Raw genomic sequence first — 26,023 nt, 5'->3', positions numbered from 1 at the left:
GACAATATAATATTAGCATAAAGGTTGTCCAAGATGACTCATGAAAATAATATTACTTTGTGTGTCAGTCAGATGAGGGAGGAATGCTTGGCATTCAGACGTTTGATTTTTACTGAGTAAAATATGAAGAATATGACAAGACTGATGTTAGAGTAGGGCTCTCACTGAGTGTAAACACACACACACACTTTAAGTCTACACACAGTGCAGGGCAGTGCAGGGGTCCTTTTTTGGTCAGAATAAAGCCTCTTTGTGGAGGTTTTATTTTTAGGTCTGAAAGTGTGTTTGAGGAGAAAGGACTTGTCTGCCCACTCCGTGCTGTCTCAGGGAGATCTGTAGTATAGCTAGTAACACAAGTAGTTATACAAGTAGTGACTAACTTTAGTCCCCTCGCCCATACCCAGGCTCAAACCAGGGACCCTCTGCACACATCAACAACTGACACCCACGAAGCATCGTTACCCATCGCGCCACAAAAGTCGCGGCCCTTGCAGAGCAAGGGGAACCACTACTTTAAGGTCTAAGAGCAAGTGATAACTAGCTAGCCATTTCACATCCGTTACACACTCATTACTGGCTGTTAGAAACATGGGACAATAAACACTGAGTGGATATGTCCTATCTTCTATTGGATGTTTCGTGGTCCATGTCTTGTGCTTCTACCTCTCTTTTCACTGATCATCTCTCACTCTCTCTCTGTCTCTCTGTCTCTCTCACTATCTCACTATCTCTCTCTCTCTCTCTCTCGCTCTCTCTCTCTCTGTCTCTCTCTCTCTCTCTCTCTCTCTCTCTCTCTCTCTCTCTCTCTCTCTCTCTCTCTCTCTCTCTCTCTCACTCTCTCCCTCTCTCTCTGTCTCTCTCACTCTCTCTCTCTCTCTCCCTCTCTTTCTCTCTCTCTCTCTCTCTCTCTCTCTCTCTCTGTCTCTCTCTCTCTCTCTCTCTCTCTCTCTCTCTCTCTCTCTCTCTCTCTATCTCTCTCCCTCTCTCTCTCTCTCTCTCTCTCTCTCTCTCTCTCTCTCTCTCTCTCTCTCTCTCTCTCTCTCTCTCTCTCTCTCTCTCTCTCTCTCTCTCTCTCTCTCTCTCTCTCTCTCTCTCTCTGTCTCTCTCTCTCTCTCTCTCTCTAGATGTGGATGAGTGTGAGCTGAACCCTAACATCTGTCTGAGTGGGAATTGTGAGAACAGCAAGGGATCCTTCATCTGCCATTGTGATAAGGGCTACTCCGTACGCAAGGGAACTACCGGCTGCACAGGTACACACACACACACACACACACACACACACACACACACACACACACAAAGACAGATACGTGCACACACACACACTTTGGTGAGATCACCATGCTCTGATGTCAGACGTATGCCTCAGATTAGATGATTGTTTGTTCCTTTGTTGTTGTTTCATTAGCTTCTCTTGAACATTACTGATGCTTGGGTCAGCCTAATCACCTGGAGTCAACCCAACACACATACATACTGCAGTCAGAGAACAGGAGAGGACTGGAGGAGGGAGGAGGAGAGGTAGACTAGAGGAGAAGTAGAATGGAGGAGAGGTAGACTGGAGGAGAGGAGAGGTAGACTGGAAGAGAGGAGAGGTAGACTGGAGGAGGGAGGAGGAGAGGTAGACTGGAGGAGAAGTAGAATGGAGGAGAGGTAGACTGGAGGAGAGGAGAGGTAGACTGGAAGAGAGGAGGAGGAGAGGTAGACTGGAGGAGAAGTAGAATGGAGGAGAGGTAGACTGGAGGAGAGGAGAGGTAGACTGGAAGAGAGGAGGAGGAGAGGTAGACTGGAGGAGAAGTAGAATGGAGGAGAGGTAGACTGGAGGAGAGGAGAGGTAGACTGGAAGAGAGGAGAGGTAGACTGGAGGAGGGAGGAGGAGAGGTAGACTGGAGGAGAGGAGAGGTAGACTGGAGGAAAGGAGAGGTAGACTGGAGGAGGGAGGAGGAAAGGTAGAATGGAGGAGAGGAGAGGTAGACTGGAGGAGAGGAGAGGTAGAATGGAGGAGAGGAGAGGTAGACTGGAAGAGAGGAGAGGTAGACTGGAGGAGAGGAGAGGTTGACTGGAGGAGAGGAGAGGTAGACTGGAGGAGGGGGGAGGAGAGGAGAGGTAGACTAGAGGAGAGAGGTAGACTGGAAGAGAGGAGAGGTAGACTGGAGGAGAGGAGAGGTAGACTGGAGGAGGAGAGGTTGACTGGAGGAGAGGAGAGGTAGACTGGAGGAGGGGGGAGGAGAGGAGAGGTAGACTGGAGGAGAGAGGTAGACTGGAGGAGAGGAGAGGAGAGGTAGACTGGAGGAGAGGAGAGGTAGACTGGAGGAGAGCAGAGGTAGACTGGAGGAGAGGAGAGGAGAGGTAGACTAGAGGAGAGGAGAGGTAGACTGGAGGAGAGGAGAGGTAGACTGGAGGAGGGGGGGGAGAGGAGAGGTAGACTGGAGGAGAGAGGTAGACTGGAGGAGAGGAGAGGAGAGGTAGACTGGAGGAGAGCAGAGGTAGACTGGAGGAGAGGAGAGGAGAGGTAGACTAGAGGAGAGGAGAGGTAAACTGGAGGAGAGGGGAGGAGAGGAGAGGTAGACTGGAGGAGAGGAGAGGAGAGGTAGACTGGAAGATAGGAGAGGTAAACTGGAGGAGAGGGGAGGAGAGGAGAGGTAGACTGGAGGAGGGGGGAGGAGAGGAGAGGTAGACTGGAGGAGAGAGGTAGACTGGAGGAGAAGAGAGGTAGACTGGAGGAGAGGAGAGGTAGACTGGAGGAGAGGAGAGGTAGACTGGAGGAGAGGAGAGGTAGACTGGAGGAGAGGAGAGGGGGGGAGAGGTTGACTTGAGGAGGGGGGAGGAGAGGTAAACTGGAGGAGGGAGGAGAGGAGAGATAAACTGGAGGAGGGAGGAGAGGAGAGATAGCAGGAGAAATATGAGAGAGCTGAGAGCAGGATAGAGACAGAGGAAAAGAGAACCAAACCAGCAGATCAATGGAAAGATGTGTACAGTACTTTAGCTAGCTGACAATATATGGTGGACACACACACACATACACACATACACAAATGCAGGCCTGGATGTTATTGTTGACTCCCAGGCTGTGTTAGCTGGCCCTCTCCACTCCCAGATGTTGATTCTATGGGCTATAGCTGCGCTCCAACGGGCCCAAATGCTGTGTGTGTGTGTGTGTGTGAGTGTGAGTGTGTGTGTGAGTGTGAGTGTGAGTGTGTGTGTGAGTGTGTGTATGAGTGTGAGTGTGTGTGTGAGTGTGAGTGTGAGTGTGAGTGTGAGTGTGAGTGTGTGTGTGTGTGAGTGTGAGTGTGTGTGTGTGTGTGCGTGTGTGTGTGTGTGTGTGAGACCAACGTGAGTATGGTCCCAGCTAGCGCTCTGTCTCCTGTCTCTCTGGGATAGTGCAGTGATGTCTGTATGAGTCACCATTCTCTCATTGTTTCCCCTCATACACAAACAAACAGATCTGTCTTAACCTCAAAACAGTCCCTGAGGAGACCCGAACACGCACACACACACATGTTCATATTTTCCTTGTTTTGAGAAGGTTGGAATTGCCGAACAGCCGTCTCTGATTCACAGGTTTGGAATTCATCTCTTTGGAATGTGATGGAAGTGTTCTGTAATTTCTCTCAGACAGGGTTCTCAACTGCATGTTATGTAAACCTGACAGGCATTCTGGCTATACTGGTAGCTTAGTTTCTAATGACACCTTATTCCTCTATACTGGTAGCTTAGTCTCTAATGACACCCTATTCCTCTATACTGGTAGCTTAGTCTCTAATGACACCCTATTCCTCTATACTGGTAGCTTAGTCTCGAATGACACCCTATTCCTCTATACTGGTAGCTTAGTCTCTAATGACACCCTATTCCTCTATACTGGTAGCTTAGTCTCTAATGACACCCTATTCCTCTATACTGGTAGATTAGTCTCTAATGACACCCTATTCCTCTTGCAGTGCACTTCACTACACAAGACACTGATGAAAAGTAGTGCACTACACAGGGAATAGGTTGTGATTTGAGAGAGAGAGAGAGAGAGAGAGAGAGAGAGAGAGAGAGAGAGAGAGAGAGAGAGAGAGAGAGAGAGAGAGAGAGAGAGAGAGATGAGCCATTGGAGCCAGCTGCTAACAGTGGTCCCAGAGGAATAATTTCTCTGCTCTATTCCACACTGCTTAGCACATGAAGGCAGTGTGTGTGTGTCACCCCAAGTGAGCCCGACTGGCCCAGAGGCTATACCCTGAAATTCAACAGTATGAAACAAATCTCACATTTTTAACTGCAGGATTTTCCACATTTCTGGCGTGTAGTGTCAGTGTTTTACATGTGTGTGCTTACTACTCTCTCTGGCTTCAAAGATCTGTAGTCTAGTGGAGCTCTTATAATCACATCTCTCTGCTGTCACCACCTTCACACTGATCACTCTATAGGACAGCACCTTAAATATACAGTTAGTATACAGAGGGAATGTACAGTTACTATACAGGGGGAATATACAGTGTATACAGTTAGTATACAGGGGGCATATACAGTTAGTATACAGGGGGAATGTACAGTTAGTATACAGGGGGAATATACAGTTAGTATACAGAGGGAATATACAGTTAGTATACAGGCGGAATATGCAGTGTATACAGTTAGTATACAGGGGGAATATACAGTTAGTATACAGGGGGAATATACAGTTAGTATACAGGGGGAATATACAGTTAGTATACAGTTAGTATACAGGGGGAATATACAGTTAGTATACAGGGGGAATGTACAGTTAGTATACAGGGGGAATATACAGTTAGTATACAGGGGGAATATACAGTTAGTATACAGAGGGAATATACAGTTAGTATACAGTTAGTATGCAGGGGGAATATACAGTTAGTATACAGGGGGAATATACAGTTAGTATACAGAGGGAATATACAGTTAGTATACAGGGGGAATATACAGTTAGTATACAGGGGGAATGTACAGTTAGTATACAGGGGGAATGTACAGTTAGTATACAGGGGGAATATACAGTTAGTATACAGGGGGAATGTACAGTTAGTATACAGGGGGAATATACAGTGTATACAGTTAGTATACAGGGGGAATATACAGTTAGTATACAGGGGGAATGTACAGTTAGTATACAGTTAGTATACAGTTAGTATACAGTTAGTATACAGGGGGAATATACAATTAGTATACAGGGGAATATACAGTTAGTATACAGTTAGTATACAGGGGGAATGTAGAGTTAGTATACAGGGAGAATGTACAGTTAGTATACAGGGGGAATGTAGAGTTAGTATACAGGGGGAATATACAGTTAGTATACAGGGAGAATGTACAGTTAGTATACAGGGGGAATATACAGTTAGTATACAGGGGGAATATACAGTTAGTATACAGTTAGTATACAGGGGGAATGTAGAGTTAGTATACAGGGAGAATGTACAGTTAGTATACAGGGGGAATGTAGAGTTAGTATACAGGGAGAATGTACAGTTAGTATACAGGGGGAATGTAGAGTTAGTATACATGGAGAATGTACAGTTAGTATACAGGGAGAATATACAGTTAGTATACAGTTAGTATACAGTTAGTATACAGGGGGAATGTACAGTTAGTATACAGAGGGAATGTACAGTTAGTATACAGAGGGAATGTACAGTTAGTATACAGGGGGAATATACAGTGTATACAGTTAGTATACAGGGGGAATATACAGTTAGTATACAGTTAGTATACAGTTAGTATACAAGGGGGAATGTACAGTTAGTATACAGAGGGAATGTACAGTTAGTATACAGAGGGAATGTACAGTTAGTATACAGGGGGAATATACAGTGTATACAGTTAGTATACAAGGGGAATATATACCATCTCCCCAGGGAGACTGTAAACCAATATGTACTTTTCTTTAATTGAAAATACTCAATGGCTAAATGACTTGATTACTGCCTAGATGAAGTAGAAAGAGATGGAGAGAGAGAGGGAAAGCAAAGCGAGAGAGATCTGGGATCTTGCTGGGGCTCTGAACAGGACTGGGCTGTGGGCCAAGTATTGTGAGGGTCAGAGTTTTCCAGATGCTTGTTTTTACGTTATAGAGGCAGTTTCTCTCTGTGACCTAGATAAAGAGTTGTTCCAGGCAGACTACTTTGCAGACCCCTGCCAAATCTCACAGCGCCTGGATAGGTATTTAACATATCAGCGAACCACATCACATGATGTAGAAATCTGATGCCCGACTGCACAGTCACTGACATGGCACACAACCATTGATTGATGCAAGGCAACGACTACAATATCGTCGGCTTGGAATACGACCAATGTCTGACCAATCTCAGCGTTATAGAGGCTGGGTGGGTGATGTTCAGAATGAATCTGTGTGGTTGTGAAAGTGAATCACAGCCCCTGGAGTTTGTAGTTCTATGTGTGACTGCGTGGTGTCTGATACACTGCTCACACTACTACTAGTCCATGTGGTTGACCAGCAGATAAACCATGTAGGACAAATGGAGGTAAAAGCTTTGTTTTTACCAGATAAAGAGAGTTTAACTGCTCTCATTAATCCTTCTCATTTCTGGATGCCCTGCTCTGTTTTAACATGGAGCGGTAATAATCTGAGCAATAATCCATCTTGAGAGAGGGAGATGTATTTGTAATGCTTGGTAATGTAATTGTAATGGGTTTGTAATGAAAGGAGTTTATGTTTATTAGTAGAGTTAAGCCCAGGCACGCTATAACCATGGGCTATATAAGAATCCTTTTACTTTCCAAACTGACATCTGGACCAAGAAACATGCCATCCATTAACGTTTCAAATGACTTCTGGTACAAAAACACAAAGGCCGACAAGGTGGAAAACCTGTCAATGTGCCCCTGAGCAAGGCCCTTAACCCTAATTGATCCATGGTCTCCGTTGATCATGGAAGACCCTGGCTCTGACCCCATTCTCCGAGGGTGTCTATGGGATAGTTGGGATATGCAAATAACAAATTTCCAACTCACACATTCAAATGAATACACACTTGTACATGTATGAAATAGGACAAATACACACACACACTCACACACACACACACACACACACACACACACACACACACAAACCCCCCCCCCCCACACACACACACACACACACACACACACACTCACTCACTCACTCACTCACTCACTCACTCACTCACTCACTCACTCACACACACACACACACACACACACACACACACACACACACACACACACACACACACACACACACAGAGAGAGAGAGAGACTGAACCAGACCAGACCAGAGAGAGAGACTGAACCAGACCAGACCAGACCAGAGAGAGACTGAACCAGACCAGACCAGACCAGTGAGAGAGACTGAACCAGACCAGAGAGAGAGACTGAACCAGACCAGACCAGAGAGAGAGAGACTGAACCAGACCAGACCAGAGAGAGAGACTGAACCAACCCAGACCAGAGAGAGAGAGACTGAACCAGACCAGAGAGACTGAACCAGACCAGAGAGAGAGAGACTTAACCAGACCAGAGAGAGAGACTGAACCAGACCAGACCAGAGAGAGAGACTGAACCAGACCAGACCAGAGAGAGAGAGACTGAACCAGACCAGACCAGAGAGAGAGACTGAACCAGACCAGAGAGAGAGAGACTGAACCAGACCAGACCAGAGAGAGAGACCGAACCAGACCAAACCAGAGAGAGACTGAACCAGACCAGAGAGAGAGACTGAACCAGACCAGACCAGAGAGAGAGAGACTGAACCAGACCAGAGAGAGAGACAGAGAGACTGAACCAGACCAGACCAGAGAGAGAGACTGAACCAGACCAGAGAGAGAGACTGAACCAGACCAGAGAGACTGAACCAGACCAGACCAGAGAGAGACTTAACCAGACCAGAGAGAGAGACTGAACCAGACCAGACCAGAGAGAGAGACTGAACCAGACCAGACCAGAGAGAGAGAAACTGAACCAGACCAGACCAGAGAGAGAGACTGAACCAGACCAGAGAGAGAGACTGAACCAGACCAGACCAGAGAGAGAGACCGAACCAGACCAAACCAGAGAGAGACTGAACCAGACCAGAGAGAGAGACTGAACCAGACCAGACCAGAGAGAGAGACTGAACCAGACCAGAGAGAGAGAGAGAGAGACTGAACCAGACCAGACCAGAGAGAGAGACTGAACCAGACCAGACCAGAGAGAGGGAGACTGAACCAGACCAGACCAGAGAGAGAGACTGAACCAGACCAGACCAGAGAGAGAGACTGAACCAGACCAGACCAGAGAGAGAGGCCTGAACCAGACCAGAGAGAGAGACTGAACCAGACCAGACCAGACCAGAGAGAGAAACTGAACCAGACCAGACCAGAGAGAGAGACTGAACCAGACCAGACCAGAGAGAGAGACTGAACCAGACCAGAGAGAGAGAGACTGAACCAGACCAGAGAGAGACACTGAACCAGACCAGAGAGAGAGAAACTGAACCAGACCAGAGAGAGAGAGACTGAACCAGACCAGACCAGAGAGAGAGAGACTGAACCAGACCAGACCAGAGAGAGAGACTGAACCAGACCAGAGAGACTGAACCAGACCAGAGAGAGACTGAACTAGACCAGAGAGAGAGACTGAACCAGGCCAGAAAGAGAGAGAGACTGAACCAGACCAGACCAGAGAGAGAGACTGAACCAGACCAGAGAGACTGAACCAGACCAGAGAGAGACTGAACCAGACCAGAGAGACTGAACCAGACCAGAGAAAGAGAGACTGAACCAGACCAGAGAGAGAGAGACTGAACCAGACCAGAGAGAGAGACTGAACCAGACCAGAGAGAGAGACTGAACCAGACCAGAGAGAGAGAGAGACCGAACCAGACCAGACCAGAGAGAGAGACTGAACCAGACCAGAGAGAGAGACTGAACCAGACCAGACCAGAGAGAGACTGAACCAGACCAGAGAGAGAGAGAGACTGAACCAGACCAGAGAGAGACTGAACTAGACCAGAGAGACTGAACCAGACCAGACCAGAGAGAGAGACTGAACCAGACCAGAGAGACTGAACCAGACCAGAGAGAGACTGAACTAGACCAGAGAGAGAGAGAGACTGAACCAGACCAGACCAGAGAGAGAGACTGAACCAGACCAGAGAGACTGAACAAGACCAGAGAGAGACTGAACCAGACCAGAGAGACTGAACCAGACCAGAGAGAGAGAGACTGAACCAGACCAGAGAGAGAGAGACTGAACCAGACCAGAGAGAGAGACTGAACCAGACCAGAGAGACTGAACCAGACCAGAGAGAGACTGAACTAGACCAAAGACTGAACCAGACCAGAGGGACTAAACCAGACCAGACCAGAGGGACTAAACCAGACCAGACCAGAGAGACTGAATCAGAAGGAAAAAGAGAGAGAGGATGAGAGTGAGATAGAGAGAGATAGAGAGAGATAGAGAGAGATAGAGAGAGATAGAGTGAGATAGAGAGAGATAGAGAGAGATAGAGTGAGATAGAGAGAGATAGAGAGAGATAGAGTGAGATAGAGAGAGATAGAGAGCAGTTGAGTGAGATAGAGTGAGATAGAGTGAGATAGAGAGAGATAGAGAGAGATAGAGAGAGATAGAGAGAGATAGAGAGAGATAGAGAGCAGTTGAGTGAGATAGAGAGAGATAGAGTGAGATAGAGAGAGATAGAGAGAGATAGAGAGCAGTTGAGTGAGATAGAGAGAGATAGAGTGAGATAGAGAGAGATAGAGAGAGATAGAGAGAGATAGAGAGCAGTTGAGTGAGATAGAGAGAGATAGAGAGAGATAGAGAGAGATAGAGAGCAGTTGAGTGAGATAGAGAGAGATAGAGAGCAGTTGAGTGAGATAGAGAGAGATAGAGAGCAGTTGAGTGAGATAGAGTGAGATAGAGAGAGATAGAGAGAGATAGAGAGAGATAGAGAGAGATAGAGTGAGATAGAGAGAGATAGAGAGAGATAGAGAGAGATAGAGAGCAGTTGAGTGAGATAGAGTGAGATAGAGAGAGATAGAGAGAGATAGAGAGCAGTTGAGTGAGATAGAGTGAGATAGAGAGAGATAGAGAGAGATAGAGAGCAGTTGAGTGAGATAGAGTGAGATAGAGAGAGATAGAGAGAGATAGAGTGAGATAGAGAGAGATAGAGAGAGATAGAGTGAGATAGAGAGAGATAGAGAGCAGTTGAGTGAGATAGAGTGAGATAGAGAGATAGAGAGAGATAGAGTGAGATAGAGAGAGATAGAGAGAGATAGAGAGAGATAGAGAGCAGTTGAGTGAGATAGAGAGAGATAGAGTGAGATAGAGAGAGATAGAGAGAGATAGAGAGCAGTTGAGTGAGATAGAGAGAGATAGAGTGAGATAGAGAGAGATAGAGAGAGATAGAGAGAGATAGAGAGCAGTTGAGTGAGATAGAGAGAGATAGAGAGAGATAGAGAGAGATAGAGAGCAGTTGAGTGAGATAGAGAGAGATAGAGAGCAGTTGAGTGAGATAGAGAGAGATAGAGAGCAGTTGAGTGAGATAGAGTGAGATAGAGAGAGATAGAGAGAGATAGAGAGAGATAGAGAGAGATAGAGTGAGATAGAGAGAGATAGAGAGAGATAGAGAGAGATAGAGAGCAGTTGAGTGAGATAGAGTGAGATAGAGAGAGATAGAGAGAGATAGAGAGCAGTTGAGTGAGATAGAGTGAGATAGAGAGAGATAGAGAGAGATAGAGAGCAGTTGAGTGAGATAGAGTGAGATAGAGAGAGATAGAGAGAAGTTGAGTGATATAGAGAGCAGTTGAGTGAGATAGAGAGAGATAGAGAGCAGTTGAGTGAGATAGAGAGAGATAGAGAGCAGTTGAGTGAGATAGAGAGAGATAGAGAGCAGTTGAGTGAGATAGAGTGAGATAGAGAGAGATAGAGAGAGATAGAGAGCAGTTGAGTGAGATAGAGAGAGATAGAGAGAGATAGAGAGAGATAGAGTGAGATAGAGAGAGATAGAGAGAGATAGAGAGAGATAGAGAGCAGTTGAGTGAGATAGAGTGAGATAGAGTGAGATAGAGAGAGATAGAGTGAGATAGAGAGCAGTTGAGTGAGATAGAGAGAGATAGAGAGAGATAGAGAGCAGTTGAGTGAGATAGAGTGAGATAGAGAGAGATAGAGAGAGATAGAGAGCAGTTGAGTGAGATAGAGAGAGATAGAGAGAGATAGAGAGGGATAGAGAGCAGTTGAGAGAGATAGAGAGAGATAGAGAGCAGTTGAGTGAGATAGAGTGAGATAGAGTGAGATAGAGAGAGATAGAGAGAGATAGAGAGAGATAGAGAGCAGTTGAGAGAGATAGAGAGAGATAGAGAGCAGTTGAGTGAGATAGAGTGAGATAGAGAGAGATAGAGAGCAGTTGAGTGAGATAGAGAGAGATAGAGAGAGATAGAGAGAGATAGAGAGCAGTTGAGAGAGATAGAGAGAGATAGAGAGCAGTTGGGTGAGATAGAGTGAGATAGAGTGAGATAGAGAGAGATAGAGAGAGATAGAGAGAGATAGAGAGCAGTTGAGAGAGATAGAGAGAGATAGAGAGCAGTTGAGTGAGATAGAGTGAGATAGAGTGAGATAGAGAGAGATAGAGAGAGATAGAGAGAGATAGAGAGCAGTTGAGAGAGATAGAGAGAGATAGAGAGAGATAGAGAGAGATAGAGAGAGATAGAGAGCAGTTGAGAGAGATAGAGAGAGATAGAGAGCAGTTGAGTGAGATAGAGAGAGATAGAGAGCAGTTGAGAGAGATAGAGAGAGATAGAGAGAGATAGAGAGCAGTTGAGAGAGATAGAGAGAGATAGAGAGCAGTTGAGTGAGATAGAGAGAGATAGAGAGAGATAGAGAGCAGTTGAGTGAGATAGAGAGAGATAGAGAGAGATAGAGAGAGATAGAGAGCAGTTGAGAGAGATAGAGAGAGATAGAGAGCAGTTGAGTGAGATAGAGTGAGATAGAGTGAGATAGAGAGAGATAGAGAGAGATAGAGAGAGATAGAGAGCAGTTGAGAGAGATAGAGAGAGATAGAGAGAGATAGAGAGCAGTTGAGTGAGATAGAGTGAGATAGAGTGAGATAGAGAGAGATAGAGAGAGATAGAGAGAGATAGAGAGCAGTTGAGAGAGATAGAGAGAGATAGAGAGAGATAGAGAGAGATAGAGAGAGATAGAGAGCAGTTGAGAGAGATAGAGAGAGATAGAGAGCAGTTGAGTGAGATAGAGAGAGATAGAGAGCAGTTGAGAGAGATAGAGAGAGATAGAGAGCAGTTGAGTGAGATAGAGTGAGATCGAGTGAGATAGAGAGAGATAGAGAGAGATAGAGTGAGAGAGAGCAGTTGAGAGAGATAGAGAGAGATAGAGAGCAGTTGAGTGAGATAGAGAGAGATAGAGAGATAGAGAGAGATAGAGAGCAGTTGAGTGAGATAGAGAGAGATAGAGTGAGATAGAGTGAGATAGAGAGAGATAGAGAGCAGTTGAGTGAGATAGAGAGAGATAGAGAGAGATAGAGAAAGATAGAGATAGAGAGCAGTTGAGTGAGATAGAGAGAGATAGAGAGAGATAGAGAGCAGTTGAGTGAGATAGAGAGAGATAGAGAGAGATAGAGAGAGATAGAGAGCAGTTGAGTGAGAGAGAGAGATAGAGAGAGATAGAGAGCAGTTGAGTGAGAGAGAGAGAGATAGAGAGAGATAGAGAGCAGTTGAGTGAGAGAGATAGAGTGAGATAGAGAGAGATAGAGAGAGATAGAGAGATAGAGAGAGATAGAGAGCAGTTGAGTGAGATAGAGTGAGATAGAGAGCAGTTGAGTGAGATAGAGAGAGATAGAGAGAGATAGAGAGAGATAGAGAGAGATAGAGAGCAGTTGAGTGAGATAGAGTGAGATAGAGAGCAGTTGAGTGAGATAGAGAGAGATAGAGAGAGATAGAGAGAGATAGAGAGCAGTTGAGTGAGAGGGTTATTTTGTGGTTCTGTAGCAGCAGTATATTTCTCTCATTTCATCATTGATTTCATCAGAGGCCGATGTGGGCTGGCTTCAGTGTATGTCTCTGAGTAGATAAATCAGGACACACCGACCAGTCAACCAAACATCAACCTAACAATAACCACACAATAACACACGACACATCAGTCGACCAAACACAAACAACTTGTAAACCTTTCACAAGTGAGTTCCATACTAACTCTCATCTCTCTCTCTCTGTAGATATTAATGAGTGTGAGATTGGGGCCCATAATTGTGACAGACATGCCTCATGTACCAACACGGCTGGTAGCTTCAAGTGTAGCTGTGCTCCGGGATGGATTGGAGACGGGATCAAATGCACAGGTAGGAACAACTTATGACCAGCTATGACCAGCTATAACCAGCTATGAACAGCAATGAACTGCCATGAACAGGGAGGAACAGGTAGGAACAACCTATAAACCACTATGACCAGCTATAACCAGCTATGAACAGCAATGAACTGCCATGAACAGGGAGGAACAGGTAGGAACAACCTATAAATCACTATGACCAGCTATAACCAGCTATGAACAGCAATGAACTGCCATGAACAGGTAGGAACAACCTATAAACCGCTATGACCAGCTATAACCAGCTATAACCAGCTGTGACCAGCTATAACCAGCTATGACCAGCTATAACCAGCTATGACCAGCTGTGACCAGCTATAACCAGCTATAACCAGCTATGACCAGCTTTGACCAGCTATGACCAGCTATAACCAGCTGTGACCAGCTACGACCACTTATGACTTGTAGTAACCAATAACCACTAACTTTGGTATTAACTACTGTATCTGAAACGTTTTAGAAATGTCTACCAGAATACCAGTTATAAACGATTGTTGTTATTAACAACAATATTCAGTTATCTGTACCAGTTTTAGATGTTCTATCAACCCAGCTACATCTAATACTAACTACCCGTTATGAATGGTTTATCAAGCATCAATAATCAACCATCTGTGTGTGTTTCAGACCTGGATGAGTGTTCCAACGGGACCCACATGTGCAGCAACAACGCAGACTGTCTGAACACCATGGGATCATACCGCTGCCACTGCAAGGACGGATTCTCTGGGGACGGATTCTACTGCTCAGGTCACAGGGTCACACGGACTCATGTTCAAATATTTCACTTGACTGTAGATCTCAGTACCTGCTTATTATTCTCAGTGAAGTGATTTGTAATGATGTGTTTATGTGTTCTGGTACAGACAGCGATGAGTGTGCAGATAACGTGAACCTTTGTGAGAGCGGTAACTGCCTGAATGTTCCTGGAGGCTACCGTTGTGAATGTGACATGGGTTTCATCCCAACCCCGGACGGAAAGGCCTGCGAGGGTAAGACAGCTACTGACACCCTAACAACACTGTGTCTATTCCTGCCATGTGTACATTTAAATCACAATATTATCTGTCTAACAGTTACATGCTGTTAAAGAAGGCTGTTTTGGAATAGTCGATATGTTTATAGTTTATATATAGTTTACAGTTGTGCTTTATTAAAGAGAAAGGAGAGGTTTCTATTGCCAATAAAACACAGGGCTGGAATGAGATACATGCTCAAACTGGCCTCCTTATGTTTAACTTTACACTTCTCGAACCAATAATTAAACAAATTAACTGCAGCACACTGGTATTCTGTCAGCATGAGTGTGTGTGTGTGTCCCTTAGTGTGTGTGTGTCCCTTAGTGTGTGTGTCCCTTAGTGTGTGTGTGTGTCCCTTAGTGTGTGTGTGTGTCCCTTGTGTGTGTGTGTCCCTTAGTGTGTGTGTGTGTCCCTTAGTGTGTGTGTGTGTCCCTTAGTGTGTGTGTGTGTCCCTTAGTGTGTGTGTGTGTCCCTTAGTGTGTGTGTGTGTCCCTTAGTGTGTGTGTGTCCCTTAGTGTGTGTGTCCCTTAGTGTGTGTGTGTGTCCCTTAGTGTGTGTGTGTGTCCCTTAGTGTGTGTGTGTGTCCCTTAGTGTGTGTGTCCCTTAGTGTGTGTGTGTGTCCCTTAGTGTGTGTGTGTGTCCCTTAGTGTGTGTGTCCCTTAGTGTGTGTGTGTGTCCCTTAGTGTGTGTGTGTGTCCCTTAATGTGTGTGTGTCCCTTAGTGTGTGTGTGTGTCCCTTAGTGTGTGTGTGTCCCTTAGTGTGTGTGTGTGTCACTTAGTGTGTGTGTGTGTCACTGAGTGTGTGTGTGTCACTTAGTGTGTGTGTGTGTGTGTGTGTGTGTCCCTTAGTATGTGTGTGTCCCTTAGTGTGTGTGTGTGTGTCACTTAATGTGTGTGTCCCTTAGTGTGTGTGTGTCCCTTAGTGTGTGTGTGTGTCCCTTAGTGTGTGTGTGTGTGTCCCTTAGTGTGTGTGTGTCCCTTAGTGTGTGTGTGTGTCCCTTAATGTTTGTGTCCCTTAGTGTGTGTGTCCCTTAGAGTGTGTGTGTCCCCCTTAGTGTGTGTCCCTTAGTGTGCGTGTGTGTCCCTTAGTGTGTGTGTGTCCCTTAGTGTGCGTGTGTGTCTCTTAGTGCGTGTGTATCCCTTAGTGTGTGTTTGTCTCTTAGAGTGTGTGTGTACGTGTGTGTGTGTGTCTCTTAGAGTGTGTGTGTACATGTGTGTGTGTATCCCTTAGTATGCGTGTGTGTCTCTTAGTGTGTGTGTGTGTCCCTTAGTGTGTGTTTGTCTCTTAGAGTGTGTGTGTGTGTGTGTGTGTGTGTGTGTGTGTCAAGGTACACTCCGTCCCAGGACCATTCATCCTTCCCAGCTGGACTCCCTCTCTAACCGCTCTCTTTCTCCCTCTCTCTCTCCCTCCCTCCCACAGACATAGACGAGTGTACCTTTGCCGATATCTGTGTGAATGGAAGGTGTCAGAACATTCCGGGGCTGTTCAGGTGTCAGTGTAGCATCGGCTACGAGCTGGACAGGAGCGGAGGCAACTGCACTGGTAAACCACACACACCTGTTAACATAGGCAGACACACATAGCACAGTCTTCTCTGTGTGATAACACACCCTGTCACCCCAGTGTAGCTCTCCTCAGAGAACCTGTATGGGTCAGGATATATACAGTGGGGCAAAAAAGTATTTAGTCAGCCACCAATTGTGCAAGTTCTCCCACTTAAAAAGATGAGAGACGCCTGTAATGTTCATCATAGGTACACTTCAACTATGACAGACAAAATTAGAAAATAAATCCAGAAAATCACATTGTAGGATTTTTAATGAATTTATTTGCAAATTATGGTGGAAAATAAGTATTTGGTCACCTACAAACAAGCAAGATTTCTGGCTCTCACAGACCTGTAACTTCTTCTTTAAGAGGCTCCTCTGTCCTCCACTCGTTACCTGTATTCATGGCACCTGTTTGAACTTGTTATCCGTATAAAAGACACCTGTCCACAACCTCAAACAGTCACACTCCAAACTCCACTATGGCCAAGACCAAAGAGCTGTCAAAGGACACCAGAAACAAAATTGTAGACCTGCACCAGGCTGGGAAGACTGAACCTGCAATAGGTAAGCAGCTTGGTTTGAAGAAATCAACTGTGGGAGCAATTATTAGGAAATGTAAGACATACAAGACCACTGAGAATATCCCTTGATCTGGGGCTCCACGCAAGATCTCACCCCGTGGGGTCAAAATGATCACAAGAACGGTGAGCAAAAATCCCAGAACCACACGGGGGGACCTAGTGAATGACCTGCAGAGAGCTGGGACCAAAGTAACAAAGCCTACCATCAGAAACACACTACGCCGCTAGGGACTCAAATCCTGCAGTGCCAGACGTGTCCAGGCCCGTCTGAAGTTTGCTAGAGAGCATTTGGATGATCCAGAAGAAGATTGGGAGAATGTCATATGGTCAGATGAAACCAAAATATAACTTTTTGGTAAAAACTCAACTCGTCGTGTTTGGAGGACAAAGAATGCTGAGTTGCATCCAAAGAACACCATGCCTACTGTGAAGCATGGGGGTGGCAACATCATGCTTTGGGGCTGTTTTTCTGCAAAGGGACCAGGACGACTGATCCGTGTAAAGGAAAGAATGAATGGGGCCATGTATAGTGAGATTTTGAGTGAAAACTTCCTTCCATCAGCAAGGGCATTGAAGATGAAATGTGGCTGGGTCTTTCAGCATGACAATTATCCCAAACACACTGCCCGGGCAACAAAGGAGTGACTTCGTAAGAAGCATTTCAAGGTCCTGGAGTGGCCTAGCCAGTCTCCAGATCTCAACCCCATAGAAAATCTTTGGAGGGAGTTGAAAGTCCGTGTTGCCCAGCAACAGCCCCAAAACATCACTGCTCTAGAGGAGATCTGCATGGAGGAATGGGCCAAAATACCAGCAACAGTGTGTGAAAATCTTGTGAAGACTTACAGAAAACGTTTGACCTCTGTCATTGCCAACAAAGGGTATATAACAAAGTATTGAGAGAAACTTTTGTTATTGACCAAATACTTATTTTCCACCATAATTTGCAAATCAATTCATTAAAAATGCTGCAATGTGATTTTCTGAATTTTTTTCCCTCATTTTGTCTGTCATAGTTGAAGTGTACCTATGATTAAATTACAGGCCTCTCTCATCTTTTTAAGTGGGAGAACTTGCACAATTGGTGGCTGACTAAATACTTTTTTGCTCCACTGTACTGTCTATTGGGGCGGCAGGGTAGCCTAGTGGTTAGAGCGTTGGACTAGTAACCGGAAGGTTGCAAGTTCAAACCCCCGAGCTGACAAGGCCGTCATTGAAAATAAGAATTTGTTCTTAACTGACTTGCCTGGTTAAATAAAGGTAAAATAAAAAATAAAATATTAAGCCCAGTAGAATTACACATTACATTGGTATCAATGCTAAGTGTTTCTCCATAGACACTAAAACAAAGAACAAAAGGTTAACACAAGGCTAAATGGCCTGTCAGTAAGACTGTCCCTGAGTTTCTGTGTTGTCATGACACTCTGTTCTCTGGACACTGTGAAGAGACGACCAGTCTCCCCCAACCAAACCCTCATCCTTCCTAACCCCAATCAGACTCATCCCCTTCTCCACTGGGATGGAGGGACGGAGAAAGGGATGATTCCTCTCCTCCCTCAGTATAAGGAGTCATATTAATGATGAGGACTGACACCCACTCCCTAATACCACACATACACACACACACACACACACACACACACATCACATCACTAGCGTACACACTTAGGCATTTGTGACAGTCTCTCTCTCTCTCTCTCTCTCTCTCTTTCTCTCCTTCTCTCCATCCACCACCCCCCCCTCTCTCTCTCTCTCTCTCTCTCTCTCTCTCTCTCTCTCTCTCTATCTCTCTCTCTCTCTCTCCCTCTCCATCCACCCCCCCTCTCTCTCTCTCTCCCTCTCTCTCCATCCACCACCCCACTCTCCCTCTCTCTCTCTCCATCCACCCCCTCTCTCTCTCTCCATCCACCACCCCCCTTTCTCTCTCTTTCTCTCCATCCATCCCCCCTCTCTCTCTTTCTCCATCCATCCACCACCCCTCTCTCTCTCTCTCTCTCCATCCACCACCCCTCTCTCCCCCCCTCTCTCTCTCTCACTCTCTCTCTCCCCCCTCTCCTATCAGACATTAATGAGTGTGCTGACCCGACCACCTGTATCAGTGGACTGTGTGTCAACACCCCAGGTAGCTACATCTGTAACTGTCCTCAAGACTTCGAACTCAACCCCACCCGCGTGGGCTGTGTAGGTGAGACATCGCTCTGGACTCACTCACACACACACTTTCAGTATGGGTCCTTCTGATGGGAGATGACTGAGTATGTGTGTGTCCCTTCCCAGACACTCGTTCTGGTGACTGCTATCTGGACGTGCGGATGCGGGGGGATGCGTCTGAGAGTTTGGTCTGTTCCAATGAGATAGGTGTGGCGGTGTCCAAAGCCTCATGCTGCTGTTCTCTAGGGCAGGCCTGGGGAACACCCTGCGAATCCTGCCCCCCTCTCAACTCCTGTGAGTCAGTCTGACCTATCACCCCATCTAACACAATACTTACATGGAAAGATCCCTGAATGTTGTGATGTAGGGAATAAATCATTTGTCTTCCAGCGGAGTACAAGACGTTGTGTCCAGGAGGAGAGGGATTCAGACCTAACCCCATCACTGTTATACTGGAAGGTTAGTTCAACCTAACCTCTGACCTCTAACCCCATCACTGTTATACTGGAAGGTTAGTTCAACCTAACCTCTAACCCCATCACTGTTATACTGGAAGGTTAGTTCAACCTAACCTCTGACCTCTAACCCCATCACTGTTATACTGGAAGTTTAGTTCAACCTAACCTCTGACCTCTAACCCCATCACTGTTATACTGGAAGGTTAGTTCAACCTAACCTCTGACCTCTAACCCCATCACTGTTATACTGGAAGGTTAGTTCAACCTAACCTCTGACCTCTAACCCCATTACTGTTATACTGGAAGGTTAGTTCAACTTAACCTCTGACCTCTAACCCCACCACTGTTATACTCGAAGGTTAGTTCAACCTAACCTCTGACCTCTAACCCCATCACTGTTATACTGGAAGGTTAGTTCAACCTAACCTCTGACCTCTAACCCCATCACTGTCATACTGGAAGGTTAGTTCAACCTAACCTCTGACCTCTAACTCCATCACTGTTATACTGGAAGGTTAGTTCAACCTAACCTCTGACCTCTAACCCCATTACTGTTATACTGGAAGGTTAGTTCAACCTAACCTCTGACCTCTAACCCCATCACTGTTATACTGGAAGGTTAGTTCAACCTAACCTCTGACCTCTAACCCCATCACTGTTATACTGGAATGTTAGTTCAACCTAACCTCTGACCTCTAACCCCATCACTGTTATACTGGAAGGTTAGTTCAACCTAATCTCTGACCTCTAACCCCATCACTGTTATACTGGAAGGTTAGTTCAACCTAACCTCTGACCTCTAACCCCATCACTGTTATACTGGAAGGTTAGTTCAACCTAACCTCTGACCTCTAACCCCATCACTGTTATACTGGAAGGTTAGTTCAACCTAACCTCTGACCTCTAACCCCATCACTGTTATACTGGAAGTTTAGTTCAACCTAACCTCTGACCTCTAACCCTATTACTGTTATACTGGAAGGTTAGTTCAACCTAACCTCTGACCTCTAACCCCATCACTGTTATACTGGAAGGTTAGTTCAACCTAACCTCTGACCTCTAACCCCATCACTGTTATACTGGAAGGTTAGTTCAAACTAACCTCTGACCCCTAACCCCATCACTGTCACACTGGAAGGTTAGTTCAACCTAACCCCTATCTCTGTGTTCTCATTTACATTCAGACATCAATGAGTGCCAGGAGCTGCCAGGCCTGTGTCAAGGAGGAAACTGCATCAACACCTTTGGTAGCTTCCAGTGTGAATGTCCCAAAGGCTTCCAACTCAACGAGGAGAACAGAGTCTGTGAAGGTATAGACACACACACATACTCATAGCCCTCATAGACACACACGTGCAAACACTTTCACACACACACTAACACACACATACACTACTCACACACTATTGTCACGAACCGGCTCAAAGCCCGTAACAAAGGGAGACAACGTGGAGATAAGGAGTAACAAAATATATATTTATTAACTAAAGCAACTAAGGAAAATATACAATGATGTGTGTAATCAGTAATCAGTACTGTAAGTGAGTGTTTTGCATGCATGAATGTGATAATGCAGGGTGTTGAAAGGTGCCAAAGCAAACAAACAAAAAGGCCACCAAGAACCACAACACAATCTACAAATGTCTGCATGGAGAGAGTCTCCTCCATGAATGTGGAAGAGGTCTATTTATCCTGGGAGACACCTGGGCCCAGGTGTTTCCCATGTAGCTGACAACCCTCTCAACTCCGCCCACCGGCATCCTAATAAGGAAACAAGAACAAAGACAAAATACGGCAGACAGAGTGGGAGGGTCGTCACACTATCATCATACACACTCAGGCAGGAAATTGAGTCCAGACAGTGAGGAGTGTTTTTGGAAGACAGAAGGAGAAAAGAGAGAAAAGAGAAGAATAGAGAGTAATAAATGACTAAACCTTGTTGTCCTGTAATGTAGGTGTGCTGTGTTCCTCTCTCTCCCCTCCCTCTTTCTCTCTTTCTCTCTCTGTGTTCCTCTCTCTCTCCATCTCTCTCCCGCTCCCTATTTCTCTCTTTCTCTCTGTAACTCTGTCTCTTTCTCTCTCTGTGTTCCTCTCTCTCTCCCTCTCTCTCCTGCTCCCCCTTTCTCTCTTTCTTTCTCTGTGTTCCTCTCTCTCTCCCTCTCTCTCCTGCTCCCTCTTTCTCTCCTTCTCTCTCTGTGTTCCTCTCTCTCTCCCTCTGTCTCCTGCTCCCTCTTTCTCTTTCTTTCTCTGTGTTCCTCTCTCTCTCCCTCTCTCTCCTGCTCCCTCTTTCTATCTTTCTTTCTCTGTGTTCCTCTCTCTCTCCCTCTCTCTCCTGCTCCCTCTTTCTCTCTTTCTTTCTCTGTGTTCCTCTCTCTCTCCCCCTCTCTCCTGCTCCCTCTTTCTCTCTTTCTCTCTGTGTGTTCCTCTCTCTCTCCCTCTCTCCTGCTCCCTCTTTCTCTCTTTCTCTCTGTGTGTTCCTCTCTCTCTCCCTCTCTCTCCTGCTCCCACTTTCTCTCTTTCTTTCTCTGTGTTCCTCTCTCTCTCCCTCTCTCTCCTGCTCCCTCTTTCTCTCTTTCTTTCTCTGTGTTCCTCTCTCTCTCCCTCTCTCCTGCTCCCTCTTTCTCTCTCTCTCTCTGTGTTCCTCTCTCTCTCTCCCTCCCTCTACCTCTTTCTCTCTTTCCCTCTGTCTCTTTGTCTCTCTCTCTCTCTCTCTCTCTCTCTCTGTCTGTCTGTCTGTCTGTCTGTCTGTCTGTCTGTCTCTCTCCCTCTCTCTCTCTCTGTCTCTCTCTCTCTCTCTCTCTCTCTCTCTCTCTCTCTCTCTCTCTCTCACTCTCTCTATCTCTCTCTCTCTCTGCCTGTCTCTCTCTCTCTCTCTCTCTCTCTGTCTCTCTCTCTCTCTGTCTCTCTCTCTCTCTCTCTCTGTCTCTCTCTGTGTCTCTCTCTCTCTCTCTCTCTCTCTCTCTCTCTTCTCTCTCTCTCTCTCTCTCTCTCTCTCTCTCTCTCTCTCTCTCTCTCTCTCTCCTAACAACACTCATCATACCTCAGGATAACAGAATGTTTAGTTCTCAGGACACAAGTGACATCACCTGTCCATAGTGTTCTAACAACAGGGCAATAGCAGAGTTCTGGGCTGTGTCTCATTTGGCACCAAATTCCCTGTATAGTGTACAACTTTTGGCTGAGCTAATAGGGCTCTAGACAAAAGTAGTGCACTATATAGGGAATATGGTGCTATTTGGGGCACAGTCAACATCTGTCCCTAACTGCAGGACAATAACAGAGCTCTGATGAGTCAGTGTGTCTATAACTGTGACCAAAGGAAGGCTGTTCTGGCCCCTCTGATGTGGCCACATCTATCCCGAGGGGGGAACACTCAGTCCACTGAACACAGACCTGAGAGGGAGAGAGAGAGAGTCTACGCCTTCACTATGGTGAATCACTAATACGATACAGAAATACACTACGGAAAAAGAAGGAACAAACAACAACATGAAGAATTATCTATCCAAAATGGAGATGTATGGGTAAACCACTTCTCCAATCTTTTTGGCTCTATAACAAAGAATAAAGAGCAAAAACATATACAGGAACAAATACAAATCTTAGAATCAACTATTAAAGACTACCAGAACCCACTGGATTCTCCAATTACCTTGAATGAGCTACAGGACAAAATAAAAACCCTCCAACCCAAAAAGGCCTGTGGTGTTGATGGTATCCTTAATGAAATGATCAAATATACAGACAACAAATTCCAATTGGCTATACTAAAACTCTTCAACATCATCCTTAGCTCTGGCATCTTCCCCAATATTTGGAACCAAGGACTGATCACCCCAATCCACAAAAGTGGAGACAAATTTGACCCCAATAACTACCGTGGGATATGCATCAACAGTAACCTTGGGAAAATCTTCTGCATTATCATTAACAGCAGACTCGTACATTTCCTCAATGAAAATAATGTACTGAGCAAATGTCAAAATGGCTTTTTACCAAATTACCGTACAACAGACCATGTATTCACCCTGCACACCCTAATTGACAAACAAACAAACCAAAACAAAGGCAAAGTCTTCTCATGCTTTGTTGATTTCAAAAAGGCCTTTGATTCAATTTGGCATGAGGGTCTGCTATACAAATTGATGGAAAGTGGTGTTGGGGGTAAAACATACGACATTATAAAATCCATGTACACAAACAACAAGTGTGCGGTTAAAATGGGCAAAAAACACACAAATTTCTTCCCACAGTGCCGTGGGGTGAGACAGGGATGCAGCTTCAGCCCCACCCTCTTCAACATACAGTATATATTAATGAATTGGCACGGGCACTAGAAAAGTCTACAGCACCCGGCCTCATCCTACTAGAATCTGAAGTCAAATGTCTACTGTTTGCTGATGATCTGGTGCTTCTGTCACCAAACAAGGAGGGCCTACAGCAGCACCTAGATATTCTGCACAGATTCTGCCAGACCTGGGCCCTGACAGTAAATCTCAGTAAGACCAAAATAATGGTGTTCCAAAAAAGGTCCAGTCGCCAGGACCACAAATACAAATTCCATCTAGACACCATTGCCCTAGAGCACACAAAAAACTATACATACCTCAGCCTAAACATCAACGCCACGGGTAACTTCCACAAAGCTGTGAACGATCTGAGAGACAAGGCAAGAAGGGCATTCTATGCCATCAAAAGGAACATAACATTCAACATACCAATTAGGATCTGGGTAAAAATACTTGAATCAGTCATAGAGCCCATTGCCCTTTATGGTTGTGAGGTCTGGGGTCCGCTCACCAACCAAGACTTCACAAAATGGGACAAACACCAAATTGAGACTCTGCATACAGAATTCAGCAAAAATATCCAACGTGTACAACGTAGAACACCAAATAATGTATGCAGAGCAGAATTAGAGGTCTACCAGTCAGAGCTGAGGTGGGAGTTGGTAGTCTACTCTGGGAGTTAGAGGGCTGTAAGTCAGAGCTGTGACTGACCCAAACTTAAGGAAAGCTTTGACTATGTACAGACTCAGTGAGCATAGCCTTGCTATTGAGAAAGGCCGCCGTAGGCAGACCTGGCTCTCAAGAGAAGACAGGCTATGTGCACACTGCTCACAAAATGAGGTGGAAACTGAGCTGCACTTCCAAACCTCCTGTCTAATGTATGACCATATTAGAGACACATATTTCCCTCAGAATTCGAAAACAAACCCAATTTTGATAAACTCCCATATCTACTGGGTGAAATTCCACATTGTGCCATCACAGCAGCAAGATTTGTGACCTGTTGCCACAAGAAAAGGGCAACCAGTGAAGAACAAACACCATTGTAAATACAACCCATATTTATGCTTATTTATTTTTCCTTGTGTACCCTCAACCATTTGTATATATACGTAATATGACATTTGTAATGTCTTTATTGTTTTGAAACTTCTGTATGTGTAATGTTTACTGTTAATTTTTATTGTTTATTTCACTTTTGTATATTATCTACTTCACTTGCTTTGGCAATGTTAACACATGTTTCCCATGCCAATAAAGCCCCTTGAATTGAGAGAGTGAGTGTGTGTGTGTGTGTGTTTGTATGGGAAGACAAGGAGAGATAGGAAAAAGCCTGTGTCTAATAGCTGTTTAATTGGAGAGTGTTTGTTGTCCAGACCAGGGGAACAAAGCTGTGATGTGTGTCTTCATATCAGCCTGTTCTCTGTGCTCTCTGCCTGGCAGGCTACATGGTTCTAATACAGTGATGCAGTCGAGGCTACTAATGACTATGGCCGGACAGAACCTAAAACAACTTTATCATATACTGTAAATACCTGTACAAGACTCCCAGCTTCAGCTCTGACTGGTAGCCCTCTAACTCCCAGAGTAGACTACCAACCCCCACCTCAGCTCTGACTGGTAGAACTCTAACTCCCAGAGTAGACTACCAACCCCCACCTCAGCTCTGACTGGTAGACCTCTAACTCCCAGAGTAGACTACCAACCCCCACCTCAGCTCTGACTGGCAGCCCTCTAACTCCCAGAGTAGACTACCAACCCCCACCTCAGCTCTGACTGGCAGCCCTCTAACTCCCAGAGTAGACTACCAACCCCCACCTCAGCTCTGACTGGCAGCCCTCTAACTCCCAGAGTAGACTACCAACATCTACCTCACCTTGGCTCTATTATACATTCATAATGTTGCGTGCATATTGAATGAAAGATAAAGATAAACATCATATAGCTGTGTTTAACAAGACTGTTTCCTCTCTCTCTCTCTCTTTCTCTCTCTCTCTCTCTCTCTCTCTCTCTCTCTCTCTCTCTCTCTCTCTCTCTCTCTCTCTCTCTCTCTCTCTCTCTCTCTCTGTCTCTCTGTCTCTCTCTCTGTCTCTCTCTCTCTCTCTCTCTCTCTCTGTAGATGTCAATGAGTGTGAGCGTCCAGGTATCTGTGGACCAGGCCAGTGTTACAACACCATAGGAAACTACACCTGTATCTGCCCTGTGGACTACATGCAGGTCAATGGAGGAAACAACTGTATGGGTAAGTACAGTACAATACACTGTACTACTCACTCTTAAACAATAACCAGTGTGTGTGGTCTGGATACAGTTGGTTTCTGACTACAACAGAAACAGACTGGCAGCAAGATAGAATAATTGTAGTTATTTGATTTACTGTATGTAACCTTTATCTATACAGGTACGTCAATTCAGAACAGACTGAATTTACAATGCCGACGTGTTATGTGTTAGATCTATTCTCTATAACATTATGTCATCACAACACCATGTCTGATGAAGGTCTCTGACCAAAACCTCACAGTATGTTTTTAATTACGGACCTATAATAAACTATATTTTTTAGTTGCTTCTACAACACCATGTGACTAATGACTGTTTGTCCCCTCCCACCCGTAGACATGAGGAAG

The 26,023-nt window shown here is 45.4% G+C and overlaps 1 protein-coding gene across 2 annotated transcripts in view; it reads left to right on the top strand.

Annotated features, from left to right (window-relative positions):
* Positions 1-26,023, top strand: part of LOC139403843 (fibrillin-1-like) — a 122,480-nt gene that overhangs the window by 62,964 nt on the left and 33,493 nt on the right. For both annotated transcript variants that reach the window (XM_071146995.1, XM_071146996.1), the window contains exons 32-42: positions 1,125-1,250; positions 13,196-13,318; positions 13,975-14,097; positions 14,214-14,339; positions 15,787-15,909; positions 18,558-18,680; positions 18,773-18,940; positions 19,037-19,105; positions 20,289-20,414; positions 25,513-25,635; positions 26,013-26,023. The exon at positions 26,013-26,023 is cut by the window's right edge and continues 148 nt beyond it. In XM_071146995.1, coding sequence (XP_071003096.1) covers positions 1,125-1,250; positions 13,196-13,318; positions 13,975-14,097; positions 14,214-14,339; positions 15,787-15,909; positions 18,558-18,680; positions 18,773-18,940; positions 19,037-19,105; positions 20,289-20,414; positions 25,513-25,635; positions 26,013-26,023 — 1,241 coding nt within the window. The remainder of the gene's footprint in view (positions 1-1,124; positions 1,251-13,195; positions 13,319-13,974; positions 14,098-14,213; positions 14,340-15,786; positions 15,910-18,557; positions 18,681-18,772; positions 18,941-19,036; positions 19,106-20,288; positions 20,415-25,512; positions 25,636-26,012) is intronic.

Source organism: Oncorhynchus clarkii, unplaced genomic scaffold (assembly GCF_045791955.1).
Source record: "Oncorhynchus clarkii lewisi isolate Uvic-CL-2024 unplaced genomic scaffold, UVic_Ocla_1.0 unplaced_contig_3709_pilon_pilon, whole genome shotgun sequence".
In the NCBI taxonomy this organism is placed as follows: Eukaryota; Metazoa; Chordata; class Actinopteri; order Salmoniformes; family Salmonidae; genus Oncorhynchus; species Oncorhynchus clarkii.
The sequence above is the reverse complement of the archived record's forward strand: the minus strand, read 5'-3'. Positions and strand labels throughout refer to the sequence as shown.